Source organism: Mycothermus thermophilus (genome assembly GCF_041956435.1).
Source record: "Mycothermus thermophilus strain CBS 625.91 unplaced genomic scaffold VTJ04scaffold_5, whole genome shotgun sequence".
Lineage (NCBI taxonomy): Eukaryota > Fungi > Ascomycota > Sordariomycetes > Sordariales > Chaetomiaceae > Mycothermus > Mycothermus thermophilus.
The window spans coordinates 478395-498196 of record NW_027191431.1 but is presented as its reverse complement, the minus strand read 5'-3'; the positions used below and the strand labels follow the sequence as shown (position 1 = coordinate 498196).

Genomic DNA, 19802 nt, shown 5'->3' with positions numbered 1-19802 from the left:
CCTAGCGTACATTCCTTTAGAGCATGGGCTTCAGGTCATCTGCCACCTTGAATGGCGCCTCCGTCTTGGCCCGGATCTCATCCACCGTCACGCCGTCGGCGATTTCAACCAGCGTGAGGCCTTCATTGAAGTCAACATCAAACACGCCCTGTTGTTGGTGTGAGGTTTCGTTAGTCATCGTAATTCCTTGTCGCCAGCATCCGAAACGATATCGGAGAGAAGAAAACTTACCAGCTCCGTAATGATCCTCGACACGCACCGCTTCCCCGTCAACGGGAACGCGCACTGCTTCACAATCTTGGGATTGCCCTTCTTATCCGTGTGTTCCATCGTCACCACCACCTTGGTCTTGGTGGGGTTGCTGACCAGATCCATCGCGCCGCCGAACCCTTTGACCTTGCCGGGCAGCATCCAGTTGGCCAAATCGCCGTTGGCGCTGACCTGCATGGCACCCAAAATCGTCAAATCGATCCTCCCGCTCCGAATCATACCAAAGCTCTCCTCAGACCCGAACACGCTGGCACCCGGCTTGAGCGTCACCGTCTCCTTGCCCGCGTTGATCAGGTCCGGGTCCTCCTCGCCCTTGCGCGGGTACGGCCCCAGGCCGAGGATGCCGTTCTCGCTCTGCAGCATCACCTCGACATCCGGCGCCACGAACCCGGGGGCCAGCATCGGCATGCCGATGCCCAGGTTGGCGTACATGCCGTTCTTGAACTCCTTGGCCGCGCGCCGCACGATGCGCTCGCGCTTGGCCTTGGTGTCGCCCGTGCCGAGCAGGGCGGCGGCCTTGGGGTCTTCTTCCTGCTGCTCGGACGGGTCGCGCGACCAGGTGTACTTCTCGATGTTCTTGGGCGCGGTGCTCTGGATGACGCGCTGGACGTAGATGCCCGGGAGGTGGACGGCCTCGGGCGGGATCTCGCCGGGCTCGACGATGTGCTCGGCCTCGACGATGGTCATTTTGGCGTTGCGCCCCATCGCGCCGTTGAAGTTGTTGGCGGCGAGGCGGAACTGGCAGTTGCCGAGCCGGTCGGCCTTGTACGCCTTGACGAAGGCGTAGTCACCCTGGATGGCGTGCTCGAGCAGGTACGGCTTGCCGTCAAACACTTTCACGTCCTTGGGGTACGAGTACTGGTCCGGCGAGCCGTCGGGCTTGTTGCGCAGCGGCAGCTCGCCCGTTTGCACGACGGTGCCGAACGCGGCAGGCGTGTAGAAGGCGGGGATGCCTTTGCCGCCGGCCGCGCAGCGCTCGGCCAACGTGCCCTGGGGGGTCAGCTCCAGCTCGACCTGCCCCGTCAGGTACATGGTTTCGAAGGTCTTGTTCTCGCCGATGTAGGAGGCGATCATCTTCTTGATCTGCTTGGTGCGCAGGAGCTTGCCGAGGCCGCTGTTGTCGGTGCCGGCGTTGTTGGACACAGCCGTGAGGCCCGTGATCTCGGGCTTCTTGAGCACCTCGTCGATGAGGGTGTCTGGCACGCCGCAGAGACCGAAGCCGCCGCAGAGGAGGGTCGTGTTGGGCTTCATGTCCTTGAGCGCCTCGGCGGCCGAGGGGTAGATCTTGTTGATCTCGCGGCGGCGAGCCGTGGCGGAGAAGGCCCGGGCAAAGAGCGCAGCATGCTGGAGAGGACGTTCACGTCAGCCAATTTTGAGTCCGGTAGTCACAGCCAGAATGCTAACATGGCAAGACGGGTCTAGACTCACGTTTTGGCCGTACTTGGCGTACGCCCGCAGCGTCCTCATACAGAGCGCCTTTGACACCATTTTCTGTGGACTTGGGTTTGCGACGTTGTTCGAGGACGGGTATCACAGGAAAGGAGAGCGCAGAAAAGTCACAACCGAAGACGGCGACGGCGATCTTGGGTATCCCACAACCAAAGAACACCTAGGTACGCACACAAACACAGAACCAAGACAAGTCAAGCCGAGGGAAAAGAAAGGGAAAACAAACAGCTCAACAACGGGAAGTCATCAAGCAGCAAAAGTCAATAAAAGCAGCCCCAGCATCCAGGTATAGTAATAAGGTCCCCCCTCCACCCCACAAGCCCACAAGCTCCCCGACCACAAACCCCGGGTCCAGTTCGACACGCCGAAGTCGCGGATCCATCCATCTGCGGTCCAATCTGTGTCCCTACTTCTCACAAACCCGCGGATGGCCGATGAGCAGTGCCGGGGCGTGGACTCGACAATTGGACTTTTCCCCCTTGTTCCACTCAGTGCCAGGATGCCCCGCGCGCCGCAACGGACGGGAAAAGGCGCCCCGCTTCCACGGGATAAGCGCTCGGCAGCGGGTGAGAATTGACCCCGGTGCGACCCTGCGCCGGGCCCAAGCTTCGGCAAACAGCGGAGCTTTTGGGGGTGGCAGCTGGACCGGAGATGTCGACGGGAAGGTGTACCACGTGCACACCGCGGTGGCGCTGAACTGCCAGGATGGGGAACAGAGGATGGATGGATGGCCCCAGTCTCTATTCTATTACTCGGGATTTTGCATCGTTGAGCTAGGGGAAGAAAGACTCGTATCCCACAGATCTGAGAACAGTCCCTCTTCTTCAAGAGTTGAAGGACGGTAAAAGCCCAAAGACCCGAATGTTTGGGGACGCCAAGCAGGATTTCGTCAAGCGAAGTGGGGTTCATCCACAGACAACCCGCAGCAAACTCAAGTCCGGGAAGCCTGTCCAGAAGACATGTTGAACCGCCGCAAGGGTGGAGGGGAACAGACGTCACAAGCACCTGAACCAGGACATTCCCATTCATTATAAAACGGAGCAGAGATAGTATACGCTGAAGGGTCCAAAGGTACGTAACCTGAGGGGAGGTTGTTCACCCCACTCAAGTCGCTCGTCTTAAGGAAGCTGTCTTGAAATATCAAAGCAAAAACCAGAGAGCAAAGCCTGCCTGCCAACACGCGCCTTCAACCCGGCCGTGCCCCAACCATGAAATCCCATCCTTCCTATCCCATCGCCCATGACCGTCCGTCTAACATGTACAAAACCTATCCCACATCCATGCACCGGTTCTTGGCTATCCTCCCTTGCCGAGGCAGCCAGTCATCCATCTTCCAGTTCGCCAACGCCCAACGAAAATGTGCCCAGTCTATGCCCGGCCCTAAGCACATAAAATATGCTCCCGGAACCACTCAGCAGGTGCCCATCACTCGCTGGGAGCAAACAGACCCCGCCTCGCAATGCACCGTCATCCGGAATTCAGCCCATACTAGAAAATGACCTAATGACTTAACTCGCCCTGAAACACCTCAGCCTCGTCGCTTGTTCGTGATTCACCGACGCTGCCGCTTTCTGCTTCCTTCGTCGCCCTCCTAGCGGCGAAGGCCGGAGCTGCTGCTCGCGCCAGTCAAATCCGTGTTGAACGTCCAGCGCCCTAGTTCGATACCGTTAGCCATGTCTTTCACATCTCCAGACATTGATGACCATGCTTACCATCAGCGAGGTTCTGGGCCGTATCCTCCAGAAGGATCAAGCGGCGCTTGTTGCAGTACGACGTCTTATCCATGATTTCCACCTTGAGCTTGGGATCGGCCAAGGAAGTGATGGGCCGCTCAAACATCTCCGACAGAGCCTCGACCGCCATCTCAAGATCCTTCTGGTTGTCCTCAAAGATTTCCGTGAGGTTGTTCCTCGCGAGATAGAAGGCAAATGCATAGGTCCACATGAGGGTCTGCCGGCAGGTCTGAAGCGCCTGCGACGCCGCGCTGAGGTACTGCACCTCAATCCACGACATGCCCGACTCCTTCTGCAGCTGCACCATCTTCTTCTCCGTCTTGGCATAGAGATCCTTGTCGAGACGGGCTGACTGCTCATGGTTGGCGTAGCGGTTGTAGTAATGCAGGTAGCGCTCAAGCGAGATCCGTGACCGGGCCTGGGCGTCGCGAGCCTCGACACCGCTCTTCTCTTCGTAGCGGTTGCAGTTGTACCAACTCGTGCCGTGCTCCGACCACAGACCCATGCACATCCAGCAGAACTCGTGCTTGCACTTGCGGCATGTCATATGGTTGCAGCCGCCGTTCTTCTCGATGGTGCTGTTGCACTTGGGACACTCTTTGGTGTTGGCCGAGATCCAGTTGGCCGTTTCCGAATCATCGGCGCACTTCTTGAGCCACTTCTTGACCAACTCGCACGGCGCCGGCTGGTGGTCGTTGAGAGCGCACCCGAAGCAGAAGCGGTGGCCGCACAGGCATGCAACCGTCGGCACGATCCGGTCCAGGTCCTTCTTCTTAACCCCGCACTCGACCACATTCTCGCAGTCGGGCGCTGGGCACCACTTGAGGGTGTCCTTGTCCTCGACATATGTGCGGTGGAGCAGTTCATGGTAGCGCTCTGTGAGCTCGGGCGTCACCAGCAAGTCGAGGGATCGTGCGTCGATGATGAGGTTGCAGCCCTCAGACGGGCACTGAATCCGAGCAGCCTCGCCCTCACCGAGGATCTTCTGCGAGAGGTACTGTCGGTAGCAGTCCACGCAATAGCGATGACCACACTTGAGGGCGAATGACTCGAGGCCAGGATCGTCCTCGCAGCAGATGTCGCACGAGAACCCCGGCACAATCCGAATTTTGAGCTCGCGGGCTGAGGACTGTGACAAGCCAGCCGCGTCAAGCACTTCGCCCGGCTTGTCCATGTAGTCCTCAATCAAGCGTTCCTTGTTCCATCGGAAATGTCGGAGCAGGATGGCGGCCTCCTCCTTGGAGATATCAAGAATCATGTTGACCTCGTTGATGAGATCATTTTGTTGCTTCTGGATGTCGCTCGGCTGATAGACCTTGAAGTTGACCTCGTAGGCTGCCTTCTTCTTTTCTTGGCTATCTTTCTGGGAGTCGATGTAGGCATCAGGCTCATCGTCGAAACCGAAATCTGGAATCACGAAACCGTCAATATGCGGAACTCTATGTGCGGGAAAGCAGGCTGGTACCAACCATCATCGCCCGACAGCTCGTTCTCGCTGTCATCCTGGATCATGTCCTCGTCGCTGGAGACGTTGGACATAAAGTCGTCGTCGGTATCCATGTCGTTGGATGCGGCCGTCACGGGAGTGGGAGGGACCGAGTCGAGGCCAGCTGAGGCGAGGATCCTCTTGTTGGGAATGGAAGCCGAAGAGGAACTCGTCGCCTCAGCGGCCTTTCGCTTCCGCGTTGTTGGGGGAATGGTGTCGACGCTGTGCGCTGTCCGTGTGAAACACTTCCCTCGCGATCGGACAGAGTCGCAAGGGATCCGAAGTCGGGACGAGGGAGGAGTGGTTTAAAAGGGAGGCAAATTCCACGAAATCAAGCCGCCACTCAGTTCAGATGGAGGGTTGTTTCGTTGGTCAGCCACACCAAGGGGGGAAGACAGGGAAAGGATGCGAAGGTTGACGGAGGCGGCCGGTGGGCTGAGTGACGTGAGGACGGGCTGCAGGGGTGTGAGAGTTGGGTCGGGAATGGGGAATTGGAGAGGGGTGCAAGAGGGACAGATGGAAGTGGGGGAGGAGATAATGAGGGATGAAGAGGATCAGATGGGGAAGGGAAGAAACCCAACAGTCCGACAAAGAAGTTCAGGGAGAGGAGGAGAGCATAAGTTCCAGCGAGAGATGGGATATGAGGTGTCGGAGGAAATGGGATGAGGAAATGCAGGCTCAGGTCGTGAATCTGGGATGAAAGTGCATCATGGCCAGTCCGGCCCAAGCAGGCAAGGGAAGGCGGTGGAGGCTTGAGCGGCCAGGGATGGAGTCATTCGCTCGGGCAGGCAGCCCATCGCCTGCTGTCTCTGTGCTGCCTTGTTCCTCCCTCCGTCAGGTTGGGGGTTGACTGCTGGCAAAGCACTGATGACGGGGCACGGCAGGTGCGCCGCCACTGAAACGGGGGATTTGCCCCACTGTTTCCCACCTGTCTGGGCCTCCTCCACGGCCGGCAAGTCCATCGCAAGATCAGGCAACCAGTGCAGCCCCACATTTCGGGTGGATCCAGTCATTCTTGGCACGCAGCCAGACGCAGCGACACCAGGCCAGTTTCGTCACGCAAGCTTCGTCAAGCGTCGCGCCAGGGAATCTAAACACAGCACCGCGTCGCCAGCATCACCGTTCGGCGAAACATTGGACCCTTGTCCCGTCTTCCTCTTTGGTAATTTGTTACATTGTCAGATGCTGATTGCTTAATATTTGGACTTCTGAGACGGGCCACCACATCATTTTGCAATCCTCCATGGACCTCGACAGCACCGCCCGTGGCGACCGGGGCACGAGTCGCAAGCCCTACGACAAGACAAGTTATCGTGAGGACGGACGCACACACAGCACTAGGGACGGAGAGATCGCCCGAAGGAGTCATCGATCCAGGTCACGCGACCTGGAACGTTGGAGGCGTTCAAGAACACCAGCATCAAGATCCAGGTCAAGAGAGAGGCGACCTCGGTCAAGAGACAGAGAAAAGAGGAGGGACCGAGACAGAGATTACGACCGACGCCGAGATCGCGACCGCGACCGCGATCGGGCCAGGGAGAGCCGCCGAGACAGGAGTCGGGAACGCGGCGATGGGAGGCGAGATCTGAATGATGATGACAGGGCGGGACGCCCGAGCAGGCGGAAGAGTCCTGCGGAGCGCTCGAGGTCAGGAGGCAGGCGAAGGGACGACAGCAAAGAGGCGCACTCAAGCAATGGGCGAAGCCTTATCAAACGGTCCGGCCCATTGCCTTCGCAGAACGACTCGTTCGCCATGAGCCGAGGTGAGGTGCCCGAGAAGCCTGTCGAAAAGCCCAACTTTGGCAACTCGGGAGTGCTCGCCGCCGCCTCAAACTCTGTCCTCCAAGCCGATGGTACCACCATTACCCTCAAGTACCACGAGCCACCTGAGGCTCGGCTTCCCCGCGATTCATGGAAGCTCTTTGTGTTCAAGGACAATGACATCGTTGAGACAATCGATCTCAGCGACCGATCCTGCTGGTTGATTGGCCGCGAGCTCGCTGTGGTCGACCTTCCTGCCCAGCATCCGAGCATCAGCAAGCAGCACGCCGTTATCCAATTCCGCTACACCGAAAAGCGCAACGAGTACGGCGACAAGATTGGGCGTGTCAAGCCGTATCTGATCGACCTCGAGAGCGCCAACGGAACCATGCTCAACGGCTTCAGAGTGCCGGAAAGTCGGTACCTGGAACTTCGCAACAAGGACATGATTCAGTTTGGGTCCAGCACGAGGGAATACGTGCTCATGCAGGCCCCTAAGGATTGAAGATGTGGCGGCAGGCAAGGAAGCGTCTAGAATGCCACATGACCTGATTAGACAGTGATCAGGTCTGTATATTGTTTCTGGTGTTACCAACGCCTCTTACCACCAGCGCCACCTGCTTGCAAGACATGGTGTTGAGGCAAATCGGGAACGCGTCTCCAAGAATTGGTCTCACTTGTAAGTAGCAGCGCGGTTCCTGATCAGGGGTAACCCGGCTCCCGAGACACAGCAATGAGTGCGTGGTGTTTGAGCAAACAATGCCCTTCTCGGGTATGTCCGTCTTCAGGTGCCAGATGGGTTGCAGCTCGGTTCCGTCGACTCCGTCGGGGCGAAATGCCAAGTCCCGGTCCGATCCGCCCCCTCCCGTCCCGCTCCGTCCGATTCAATCCTTGATCTGATTTCGAAAGGGGGACTGAGTGCCAGCAACAAGAGCGCAGTCGTCTGCCTTAGATGCATTACGAAATGATACTTCATGTCTTTAGCTACTTCCGAAGGGCATGCAAACAATTGACAATCGGTTTTCCTCCACGCTTCCAACACCTCCCCATTTCCACAAATGTCATGAACCCTCAGCGACGGGACCATCCACCAAAGCAACCATTTGGCTGTACATGTCCCGACCGTAGAGGGGATGTTCCGGGCTTCCAGGCTGGAGCTTCCAGTACTCCTCGAGGGCCCCAGCGACTTGTTCCCACATGCCGACGACCTGTTCGAGCACGCTGAATCGGCGCTCGATATGGAGCTCCAGCTGCTCCTTGTACCAGTCCATCATAGATCTGGATGTCTCTTTTGTAAATTCGAATACAACCCCATAAGTTGGGACAGGGGGCCTCAAAGGGAGCCTGTCCAACAATTCTTTGAGCAAGCCCGGCCCGAAAACGTAGTTGAAAGTCCGGCCGGAGTAGTCATCAGTAAATGACCACGTCCATGGGTACCGGGACGTCCATATAAAGTTTGGGGGTTTGAGCTCGCCCTTGAAGCAATCCCTTCGCTTCTTCTTCTCGTCGGCCATTAGTTTCCTGAGCTTCTCGACGATGATGCGGAGAGTCGAGGCAACAAAATCCAGATCGGTCTGGAACTCAACGACGTAGCGATCGGCGAACTCCTTCATGTCCTTGCTATCCCTGCAGATGGCAACAAGGTTTGCTGACAGGACAAGCCGAAGTTGCATGCATTGGATCATGAAAGGGACGAGATACATGATGTCCTTCTCGACGTCATGCGATCCCCAGTGGAAGTTATTGAGCAGGCTCTCGACCATGACGAGCAGCGAGCATTGGTCGTCTCTGGCGCCAAACGCGTTCTCGTCGAGAATGTCATACACCTTTTTAATCACGACGAAGTCCGCGGACGAGACGCGGTTGAAGACATCCTCGTTCTTGTTGCCGCGGATCTGGATGATGTTGAGCAGCGCGTCCAGCTTGGCCCGGTAAAGCTGCAGCCGGGTGTCTTTCAGGGCCGCAATGACGTCCGGCTTAATGGGGACGACCTTGTTCTTCTGGTCGTCGTCCGATTTACCGTCGCGAAGGAGATACGACACGACGGCGGCACCGACGGTGAGGATCCCTTTGAGTTGCGGGCACACCTTCTCTGCGACCTTGGGGACGATTAAGGCCAGTGCGCGGGCTCCCCCGATCAGGACCTTTTCGATCTCGGGCGGTATCGGGCCGGGCTCCTTGCGTTCGGGGATGGTGGGAGACCAGAACACGCTGTCGTCGGCTAGCTGCTCGTGGGTGAGTTTGTCGTAAAGGCCGTGGTCATCTGGTCTGATATGGATATCACGCCCCTCTAATACGTGCAACCGGGTCTTGACATCGGCAAGATGTTCGTCGCTCATCGTGCAGGAAGTCGAGTCAAGGATGTGTGACAGAGCTGTTTGTTCTGGTTGACAGATGGGAGAGTGATGGAGGCGGAGGATATACTAATATTTTCTGTGCGACGAAGATGAGCAACTAACATGGCAGTAATGCCTGGCACGATGCGAGCTACGGGTTTTAATCTACTCAGCCCTACCAGGTTGATCGCCTCGCCGGTAGCTTTTTTAAGGCTGATTACCCCCTGGTTTTTGTGGGTGTACTCGGAGCTAGATGACCAGGACCCTAGGTCGATAGCTCCATTTTACCTGGACTATTTTCCTCATAGTGTGCAGCACCTAGCTGGTTCTGATATTTCCTGGGGCCTTCAGCTGTGTCTGGAACATCATCTTGGCTTCTTTGTGCTAAGGAAGCGTGTCACGTCGGAGTCTCGCTGACGTCGACACTTTTGCTCGCCTTGGTTCCAACGGCGTTTGTCATTCAACGGCCATATTCAAACCCTGACAAGAGGATGCGTAAATATGGCATAGTATTTCTGAAATGACATTGTTATGGAGCTAAAAGACAATCTCTTCATGGCCAACTCATGATATGCATATCTATATATCTGCGTATACGGACATATGCAGAACTCCAGTTCAACCCTCTTTGCGCTGATGATTGTTTTGATTCCAAGGACCCTCCCCGTTTTCTAGTTCGTTTATTGCCTGTGACGTAAGAGTATTATATTCAGCTAGTTCGTCAAGGATATACTCAACAGTAGTATTCAAATGAACCCATCATTACGAGTCAGGTATGTGGTACTAATACCTCGACAGGGACTCAAATGAGACTCCAAGAAACAGGAGACGAGAACAGATAATATTTCCCTTCTCTAGCCGTCTTCTTGCCATATCTATTACCAACTCGACGTAACGCCTCAAACATCGTTGTCTCAGAGCAAAATAGGCACCTAGTGTGTCCATACCTTGCGCAGCCCAACAAGCCAAGCATGGCGGCAAACATAGGGCGACTCAGTTTGCCTCTGAGCACTAGTAAGCCTCGGCTCAAAGCCCTCGCTGAGGTGAACTAAAAGATGATATAACACCCATGTGCGTCAGAAGGTGACGCAAGCTAAATGTTCTGTCTCGAAGCTCGGTCGAGCCGAAAAGTCATGACATCCTGTTCGGTGAGCAGTTCGAGTCACACCAGGATTAATAGCCATGCTATGGTTATAATTTCCCCACGTTGTGTCGTTGTGTTCCCCGACCAAATATCGAGATGCAGAATTGAGGTTCGACAACATACGCTGTAGCCAGGTTATCGGCATGGTAAACGGGTGCAACACAACCTCATGTGCCCGATGCCGGTGATTCGATCGTACAGTACTTTTCGGCGGCAACCCCCGGGCGGCATGTGGTGGGCTCTCCTGCATGGCGTTCTTGGCCGGGGAGCGAACCCGGAGCCGATGCAATGGGCAACCCAGGGGCTTGGATGGGCAGGGTTCTAGCGCCGGGCTGAGGCTCAGGACCAACCGAGCTGCTGCGCCTCGAAGCATTTGTGGTTTTCTCCTTGCAGCTTGCGTCCCTGCTTTCGCTCCTTTGAGGCTGCAACGAAATGCGGGGATCCCAAAACACAAGTAAGCCCCCTAGGACGGGCGTGTGGGAGCCCAATATTGTCGAAACAGATGCGGGACGTAGGATTTTAACTGGACGTTTATGGGCTGCCCCCAAAAAGGGGGATTGCTCAGCTGGCCCGTCGGTATGGTCAATACATGCCTCTGTCGCTCGCCGCGTGACAAGTCCCAAGACCTAGGTCAGTCAGGTAGCTGACGCTGGATGGGTGCCCTCCCCGCTTCGAATCGCGCCCTCCACGTCGTGTCTGCCCCCCGCAGTCCTGCAGCATTCGTGTCTCTGGCAAACTTCACCTTTGTGAGACTTCGTTCTCTAGGAAATACCTAGACCAATATTCTCCCATCTTTCTGCTTCGTATGTCTCAACAGCGACTGACCGTGGCGATCGGCTGATGGATGAGGATCGCCACGGCGAAACACGCCCGCCTTTGGAAATAATATGATATTCGCCCGAGAGTGACTGCTCACATCGCACGTCCCTCTTGTGTCCCTTGAGCTCCTTCGCAGCCCTTGTAGCCTCACCTGGAGGGCCTCGTGGCTGAGCTTCAGGCACCGGCCGACAAGATTCTTTTATAACACGTCGTCCCCCAGCAGCGGTTGCATTCGTGCTTCCGCATACAGAAGCATCGGCAGCTATCACGGACAACATCAGCCGGGAATGACATAAGACGAGGCCGGCTTTTCCAAGTTACAACAGCAGCAAGCATGGTAAGTGCCGAGAACGGGCCGTCCCGCCAACACGGCGCACTCATCACAAGTCAGGCCACGATAAACAAGACCCCAAACCGGTTCGAGGTTACGGCAGTCTACCGCCACCCCCAAGCCAAGGCTGATATAGTGCTTGTCCACGGCCTTAACGGTGCCCCGGCAAAGACATGGCTTGCCCCCAACGGGGTCTACTGGCCTACGGACCTGCTCCCCCCGGCACTTCATGATCAGCACGCCAACATCTTGGTGTATGGATACAACGCCGACGTCTACAGCGGCTTCTGGGAACGGCAATCCAAGAGCCCCAGCGACAACTTCATCCACCACCATGCGCAGACCCTCGTCAGCACGCTCACGGCCTTCCGCAAGAGCCAGGGCACCGAGCGTCTCCCCATCATTTGGGTTGTCCACAGTTTGGGAGGCATCTTGACCAAGCGGGCTCTGCTCTACTCCAACGACCTTCGCGACGCCAACCAAGAAGATCTCCGGTCGATTTACGTGTCGACTTATGGCATCATCTTCCTGGGCACTCCGCACGGCGGCGCCGACCTCGCCACCTGGGGCACCATCATCCAGCGCATGGCGGATGCCGTCGTCCCTAAGAAGCTCATCAGCACTGAGCCGGTGCTGCTGAAGACGCTCAAGAAGGACAGCGAGACTCTGCAACAAATCACCAATCACTTCCTCGACATCTACCAGCGCTTCAAGATTCACATGGTCCATGAGAACCACAAGACCAGCGTGAAGGGCATGGCACAGTGTGTTCCCCCCCTTTTCGTCCTAATATGCAGAGGATGCATTTTCCGTTAAGCAGATGCAACGTTAGACAGAGAAATGCTGACCATTTCCCAGATTCCTGGTCGTCGATGCCGTGTCAGCCAGCCCTCAGCTCCCCGGTGTAACGTACTACGGCATTGAGGCAACGCATTCGGGCATGTGTAAGTTCGAGAGCGAAAGCGCGCCCGGGTGGTTAACCGTCTCGACGGCGATTCGCGAGTGGATTGCCGACGCGCCCAACGTCATCCCGATCCGCTGGGAGGTTGAGGAGGACCAGCGCCGGGTCCGGGCGAATTTGGAAAACTTTGAACGGGCACGCCTCTATGTAAGAGACCATCATCAACATGAGGATACATCTGTTGACTAACACCATAAGAACCCCGGCCAGGCCTTGGGAGGACAGAATAACCTTCCCCTTGCGTCCACACCTCCAGCTGCCCTTCCTGGGACCTCTGGATCTGTTTCGACTCCGGCCCTACCTCTTCCCCCTTCCACCGACACCCCGAAGGCTCTGCCGCCAGCCTCGGAGCCGAAGGCTCTCCCTCCTGCTCCAGATCCGCCTCCCCAGCCGGATCATCCAGACCACGAGCCCCTTTTCATCCACCCCGACAAGTTCCGGCCGAACTCATACTTTATCGGCCGCGAGGATGAACTGCGGGGTCTCCACGAGATGTTGATGGACAGGAAACGGCGCTCCGAAGGCACGTCGGCCGTCCTGATCCAATGTCTCCCTGGAGGTGGCAAGACGCACCTCGCACGACAGTATGTGTTCCAGCACAAGGACGACTATCCTGGCGGCGTGTACTGGGTGCGGGCCAAGTCGCGGCATGAACTCGAGTACTGGTTCTGGAGGATCGCACGTAACGAGGCGCTGCGCGGACTGATTGACCAGCGAGACGTGGAGGAGCTGCGCGACCCGCGCAAGATCGTCCACCTTGTCCGGCGCTGGCTGAACTCACAGTCCGAGTGGCTGGTGGTGTTTGACGGCATACAGTTCGACATTCCCGGGCTGCACGAGTTTATTCCTGACGCCCGCAACACCAGCATGATCTACACGTCGACGGAGCGCGCCGTCACCGGTGATCCCCGTTTCAACAACCCGCAGGTCATGGAGCTGGGGCTGCTGACGCAGCAGGAGGCCACGGACTTGTTGCTGCTCGAGATGGAGCGCAAGAAGCCGTGGAGCGCGGACGACCAGGAAAAGGCGGCAGAGCTTGTCGGCCTGATGGGAAGACTGCCCCTGATGATCCACGTTGCCGCTCAGCACCTGAAGGCTACGCGCGAACCGCTGGCCCGCTATGTCAGGTCGTACCGCGACCGGCCTACCGCGGGCGACCTGCCGGCGTACAAGGCGGTGCGCGAGCAGCTCGAGAACCGCGGCGAGACAGCGGCGCTGAACCTCATGTCTCTGCTCGTCTTCTTTGACCAGCACGTGCCCGTCGAGATGCTGGCGCTGGGCCTGTCGGCGCTCGACAAGAGCACGCCCGTCAAGACGCGCGACGCCGCGCACCGCACGGCCAACCTCAACAACACGCTCAAGGTCCTCATCGCCTTCGCGCTGGTCGAGCGGTCCGAGGGCGACGGCGATGTCTCGCCGACCAGCTCGCGCAGCTCGCGTCGCAGCTTCGATCGGCACGTCGACTACCTCGACCTGCTGCGCGTCCACAGCGTGGTTCAGGCCTTCTTCATCGACAGCCTCCAAGAAAAGCGCCAGCTTGGCTTCTGGCTTGAGCGCGCCGTCGCCGTCTGGGCTCGCTCCTATGACGAAGCCGACCGCCGCATCCGCGAGGACTCGCGCGTCGGCCTGCCCGAGGACTACCGCCGCTTCTCCATCCACGGGGCCAAGCTCCAGCAGCATCTCAACCGCTTCCAGCGGCGGTATCCCAAGCTCTCCGGGGCGCGCGAACACCTCAATGCTCGGCTGTCGGGCATCGATGACCGCATCACGGAGCTCTCGCAGGCCGTGCAGAAGAACATCGTCGACGGCTCCGCCGAGGAACACCCGGCCTCTGTTTTCGACAGGCTCAGCACGTCCTCGCCGTCCGATGCCGCCACCATCCAGTCTCACGAAAGCAGCCAGCTCAGCCGGACCGGATCGCTCCGGGACCCTCGTAGCATCGACCATATCCAGTCGCCTACGCACGTGGACCTGCCCGGCCGTCAATCCTTGGAGTGGCCCCCGTATCCCGAGAGTACGGCCATGCCGCCGACGCCGGGGATTCTGGACACCTACGATGCCGCCAGCGCCATCTCTGGCGGGGTGGACGACGACGACCAGAACACGCTTGTGCTCTCGATGCATGGTACCCAGCTCCATCTCAGCGATGCGGCTTCGATCGTCACGGCATCGCCGGACCCTTCCGGTGGTGGCCGTCCAGGGAGCAGCGGTTGCCAGTCGTACTTTGAGGACTGGCACACCACCAGGCCGACACACCGCGTCATTGTCCGGCAGCAGTCGAGGCGGTATCACGACCGGGCCGGCGCCTGGCGGGATAGGGAGATCGCTGATCCGCGCGCCTACCGCAGCGACCCGCGCGTTGGTCTGAGCCAGGCTGTGGCTGCTGGGTCTATCGGGGGCACAGACCGCGGTGCTAGCACAAGCAACAACGGCAAGAGGGCAATGACGCTGATGTCCTTGCCCCCAATAACGGCGCAGAGTGAAGCCGCAGCTCAGCTTCACAAGATCAAGCTCGCCGCGCCGCCGTCTCCGCTAGGCGAGGTGGGAGGAGAAGGCCGCCCCTCGTCCTCGGGCGCCCGGCCGATGACGCTCGTCGGGAGGAATAGCTGGGCGGTGGCTCAGACGGTAAAAACGCCGACCACGGACGTGTCAGCGCAGATCTTGTCCTCACCCAAGAGCTGGACCGAGAAGACCATCCGCATGCTCAAGACAATCTTGCCCTCATCAGACAAGAAGAACAGCGAAGATGCCAACAAAACAGCACCGCCGCGCCGTCCTCAGAGCCAGGGCCAGCTCTCAACCCATAGTACCGTCCCGAGCATTCCCGCCATGACCCAGGACGATCCGGCGGACTTCATCGCCACTCCTCCACGCCCGCCCTTCCGCGGCAGCCGCTCCGCCAGCTCCAGCCCGGCGAACCGGGCCTCGCCGTTCCCGCCTCCCTCCTTCTCTGCCATCCCTACCGACGACCTCATCCTCCCTGCCACCCAACCGGCCGGCAGCAACGGCGGTCCTGTGCCGGTCATCGTCCACCGGTACGACACTCTCTACTACAACCCCAATGACGGCACATATACCCCAGCCCCAGCAGGAGCAGGACCGGCCCACTATCCCTACGCCGCGGACGATCGCATGTCGCTATCCTACCCCTCTCTTCTTCCCAGCGCACAACAACACCCGCCTCTCGGCCCCGGTCATCCCCAGCTGCAATTCCTCCGCGGTGGCCCCGCGGCAGGCTACTCCTCGCAGCCCATGTCGCGCGACAACTCCCACCGCGGCTCCAGCAGCGGCGGCTCCAACTCCAACAGCCTCGGCGTCACCCCGCCGGGCCAAACCATCGCCACCACCATTGCAACATACCCGCACTTCAACCCGAACCATCCCAACTACCAACACCAACACCTTTCCCCCCAACAACAACTCCCCAAAATTCACCAATCCCCGCCCTCCCGCTCCTCCTCACCCGCCCGCACCCCTTCCCACAGCCATCACCACCATCCCGACCTCGCAGTGACAGGATCAGGAACAGTAACTCCAGGAGGAGCAAGCTCAACCACCCTCCCGATCCACACCCCCTCCCTACCCATCCGCTTCACCTCCTCCAGCACCACCCTGCCAGGGCCAGCACCAGGGGTCGGACACGGCGGCGGCGGGCCCGGCCTTCCCCTCTCCTTCACCCGCGCCCACCCCCCGAGCTACACCGAAACCGAGCCATCCCCGCGGCTGGACAATGCCTTCCCGGACGTGGACACGAGCTATAACCGGTGGGAGCAGCAGCATAGACGGTATCAGCATCAAAGGGGGTACGGGAGTTGGGGGTATCCACAACAGCAACTACCACAACAACAACAGGGCGTTGGACATGGAGGACACGGAGGACACGGACATTCACGTGCTCAACAACAACCGGTTGGGTTCGGCCATGGGTATAGCTACGCGTACCCGTCTCCTGCTGGTCAGGCGGGCGAACACCAGCACGGGCACGGACACGGGCAAGGGCATGGTGGTGGTGGACGATCAGCATCAACGGGGATAGGTTTGGGCCTCGGGGTCGACCTGTTCGAAGGCAATGACGACGAGCTCGCCGGGATCGGGGGGATCAGCGGCGTTGGCGGCGGGGTTCTTCCGACGACCGTCATCGTCCCACCCGACGACAGCAATCTCATCGCTGCTGCTGAACCAACCCTAGTCGGCGTCGGAGGAGAGGGAGGGGAAGCAATGGCCCGTTCATCCTCCGCTCCCGGACGGACCACCACCACCACCACCACCACAACAACAACAACAACTGCCATCCACCCGGCGGCGGGGATCATGATGGACGACGGGACGGTAGTTGGGTTTGGGTTTGACACGCATACGCCTACGACGACGCCCACGACGCTTGCCACGCCTGCTACGCTAGCCACCCCGCCGATTGGGGGCAGTGGGACAGCAACAGGCGCGAGTCCACCACGAGGGGGTGTGAGACGGGGTAGGGCGGGGAGTTTCCCTGGTACTACGAGGAGTTGGAGGGGGTGAGGGGGTGAAGGCCTGAGGGAGGTATGAAAATGTCGATGGGTTATGAGGACATTTTAGTTTTCCTTTTTTTCTCTTTTTTCTTTTTTTTTTCTTTTTATGTTCCATTGTATTTATCAGGTGCATGGATGCATGTCTTTATGGTTTCATATTGGGGTTGATGAACAAGCAGGTAGCATGAGGGATTGGATAGCATCAGTGTGTTTTTGTATCAGTAGCATTCATTATCATCATTATTACTTCGAGAGGAAAATACCATCATGATTTACCGTTTATAGCACATAAAACGGTGAGGTGTCAAAGTGTTTGTTGACCGTCCTTCTGTTGATTTTACTTGCTACTCCAGGATATCAAACAGCAGCGCCATGAGTGATGCATGTACCACGTAGATCTTTTGTTCCTCTCTCTTAGAATCGAACCGACAACCCATTCTCAAACGACCTGGATATCAACTCCGATCCGTTCATACACGCCTACACTCGCCATGCCATGCAGTGTCATGCCGCTCAGACTAGTTCATCTCTTCTACCCACACCACCCAACCCCGTTCCCCTGAGCCCATACTATGCAAGACTAAACTCGGGAATCTCCCCCATCTCCTGCTTCAACTCACCACCAAGCTTATACGACACGCGCCACCTGAGCCTCACAGATTCCACTTTCCTGTCCTTCGCGCCCGCATGCCACACACTGATATACTGCGTCACTCCCCTGACCTGCTTGGGCTCCAACGTCCTCCCGGACTGCGGCTTCAATTGCAGCTCATACCCCTGGTTCCATGTCAGTATACAGGTGCCATTGGAAAACCACATACTACGGAGATGGCAACATACCTTGGTCACAGCCAGCTGGAAGTGCAACTCGGTAAGCTGTTGTGTTGCGTTATTCGAAAACGCAAAGAGCAGCTGGATCGGGGGATCGCTTGGCCCGGCGCGTCTCGCCGCCATGTCGATCCTCAGGCCCGTGTTGCTCACGACGACCTGGTGCTCCTTGGGCAGCTGTGGCTGCTCTGGCGGCAGCGCGGAGGCAAAATTCCACTCATCGTCGTCGTTTGCTGGAGGAGGTGCCGACTGTGCCGGTGCAACAGCAGGTGGAGTCGGGGAGAGGGATGCCAGCGCCGCGAAGGGGTCGGTGGCGGCAGCTTGTTGTTGTGATGGCGGCGAGAAGGCCTGCTTGGAAGGAGGCTGAGGCGTTGCCGACTTTGACGCCGGCGCGGAAGTGAGGGAGGAGAAATTGGAGAAGGGACCTGGGGATGCGGACGTCGGGACTTGGCCCTTGGCGCTGTTGCTTTGCGTCAAGGATGACAACAATGCTGGGCCTGGAATATCTGGAACGGTTAGCTCCCGCTCAACTGAGACGACTCTGCGATGCTCACTTGTGTTGGCCCCATAGCCGAGAGCTATCCCACCTGTTTGACCAAATGTACTACTGCTCGAGTCGCCTAATGACAGACCGAGAAGGTCATCTTCGACACCAGCGGTCTGGGAAGGTTGCTGGGAAGCAGCACTGCTGCCATTGGCGTCCCCATCGTCCAGATCGATCAGCGATACTTCCTTCGAAGCCGCCTTTCCGCCCGCGCCTGTTGTTGATACCGGGCCGCCCTTGGCGACGCGCTTCGCCCCCTCGATGTCCCCCTTCTTCAACAGCTTGTACCGCTCAACGGTGCGGTGTATGCTGTCGTTGATCTCGAGGAGCTTGGCGACAGCTTCGTGGTCATCCGATTCCTCCTCGCACATCTTTTGGATCTTGGGTTGGGCACTCGTCAGGGCGGCGGCGAGCTCCGAGAACACATCGCCGTCGACGATCTTGTCTCCCGGCTGGAAGTTGTCTAGCCTTTCTTCGAGCAGTTTTGCTTTCTGTTGGATCTTGGCCACCTCCTCGGCGGCCTTGGCGCGGTAGTCGACTTTGGAGCGGGTGTCGTAGCCGGCCATGATCTTCATCAGTTTGTTTGCCTCGCGCAGGTCCTCAGGGGTACCTCGGCGAATGAGCTCCTGAAGCTTGGCCGATTGTGCCTCGCGTTCTTCCTCTTCCATTTCTTCGGCGGATTTGAGAGTCTGTTTTGGTTAGCGATTCGTTCCTAGGTGGCAATTTCGAGCAGGGCGAGGTTTCGGTCCTACATCGCTGGGATTCAAGACGGCCACATCTTCACGGCGGATCTCGGGGAATGTGTAGCCCTTGTAGCTCAGGAGCCGGTGCATGTCACGGATAAACCCCAGATCCTCCTTGTAGCGACTCGTCTCGCAGATGGTGGAGCGCCATTCTTCGATTGCTTCGAGGATCTTGAGCTGGACACGCGAGGGGCGAACCGGGGGTCGTTCGGGAAAGCGACGGACGAGTTCGTTGAGGAACTCCTTGGTGCTGATTTGCAAATGGAAGGGGTAGCCGCAGTTCTTGACGCAGATATCGAGCAGGTTGAGGGCGAGGAGGGCGACGTTGGGATTGCGGTGGTTGATGTAGCCGACGATGGCCACGGCGGCCTCACGCGGGGCCGAGCCTTTCTTGGCGTTGATGAGGTCGGCAATCTCGAGGTTGAGAGCGAGATCGGGCTCGTACTTGTCGGGACTGCAGGCGGCCTGGATGTATCGTTGGAGTTGTGACTGGGCCGGGGGACCCATATCAGCCCAGCGGTCTCGCGCTGCGTAGCGAGCTGACGCAGCCTCCATGTTGAAGACTTTGGGAGAGAGTTGTGATGCTGATGCGAAATGCCCGGATGACGACGGCGGCGAGGATGCTACTTGCTGGGCTGGACTTTGTTTATATGTGTCCAGTCCAGAGGATACGTGGCGGTGGAGAGACGAAGACCTGTTCGTCAGTATTTACGTAGTCTTGTCCGGGGGTTGGGGCCAGGCAGCACGGCAATGCGCTCAGCTTGGATTGGATCTGGAGATGCTTTGGAGTTGGAGAGCTTGGGCCATTCCTGTCCGAGGGAGACCGGAGGGGAGAGTGCATGTGTAAATGCATATCAACTGGCATGATAGGTGCTGTATTGCGATAGAT

General features: G+C 58.2%; 7 protein-coding genes across 7 annotated transcripts; 3 read left to right on the top strand and 4 right to left on the bottom strand.

The window, feature by feature from the left end:
* Window positions 1-16: 16 nt before the first annotated feature.
* Window positions 17-1758, bottom strand: VTJ04DRAFT_7206 (uncharacterized protein; the record flags this gene model as incomplete). The annotated part of the gene is made up of 3 exons (XM_069365508.1): window positions 17-148; window positions 232-1614; window positions 1699-1758. 3 exons carry the CDS (start codon window positions 1756-1758, stop codon window positions 17-19), a joined length of 1575 nt encoding a protein of 524 aa, XP_069216535.1.
* Window positions 1759-2218: 460 nt separating this feature from the next.
* Window positions 2219-3218, top strand: VTJ04DRAFT_7205 (uncharacterized protein; the record flags this gene model as incomplete). Its single annotated transcript, XM_069365507.1, has 2 exons — window positions 2219-2285; window positions 2866-3218. The coding sequence occupies 2 exons, from the start codon at window positions 2219-2221 to the stop codon at window positions 3216-3218; spliced, it is 420 nt and encodes a 139-aa protein (XP_069216534.1).
* A 92-nt stretch (window positions 3219-3310) lies between these two features.
* VTJ04DRAFT_7204 (uncharacterized protein) lies at window positions 3311-5012 on the bottom strand (the record flags this gene model as incomplete). Its single annotated transcript, XM_069365506.1, has 3 exons — window positions 3311-3372; window positions 3432-4859; window positions 4922-5012. The coding sequence occupies 3 exons, from the start codon at window positions 5010-5012 to the stop codon at window positions 3311-3313; spliced, it is 1581 nt and encodes a 526-aa protein (XP_069216533.1).
* Window positions 5013-6181: 1169 nt separating this feature from the next.
* VTJ04DRAFT_7203 (uncharacterized protein) lies at window positions 6182-7204 on the top strand (the record flags this gene model as incomplete). Its single annotated transcript, XM_069365505.1, has 1 exon — window positions 6182-7204. One exon carries the CDS (start codon window positions 6182-6184, stop codon window positions 7202-7204), a length of 1023 nt encoding a protein of 340 aa, XP_069216532.1.
* A 556-nt stretch (window positions 7205-7760) lies between these two features.
* Window positions 7761-9038, bottom strand: VTJ04DRAFT_7202 (uncharacterized protein; the record flags this gene model as incomplete). The annotated part of the gene is made up of 1 exon (XM_069365504.1): window positions 7761-9038. One exon carries the CDS (start codon window positions 9036-9038, stop codon window positions 7761-7763), a length of 1278 nt encoding a protein of 425 aa, XP_069216531.1.
* A 2294-nt stretch (window positions 9039-11332) lies between these two features.
* On the top strand, window positions 11333-16808 carry VTJ04DRAFT_7201 (uncharacterized protein; the record flags this gene model as incomplete). The annotated part of the gene is made up of 4 exons (XM_069365503.1): window positions 11333-11335; window positions 11390-12093; window positions 12188-12437; window positions 12489-16808. The coding sequence occupies 4 exons, from the start codon at window positions 11333-11335 to the stop codon at window positions 16806-16808; spliced, it is 5277 nt and encodes a 1758-aa protein (XP_069216530.1).
* A 560-nt stretch (window positions 16809-17368) lies between these two features.
* Window positions 17369-19468, bottom strand: VTJ04DRAFT_7200 (uncharacterized protein; the record flags this gene model as incomplete). Its single annotated transcript, XM_069365502.1, has 4 exons — window positions 17369-17575; window positions 17639-18132; window positions 18181-18859; window positions 18923-19468. 4 exons carry the CDS (start codon window positions 19466-19468, stop codon window positions 17369-17371), a joined length of 1926 nt encoding a protein of 641 aa, XP_069216529.1.
* Window positions 19469-19802: the final 334 nt, after the last annotated feature.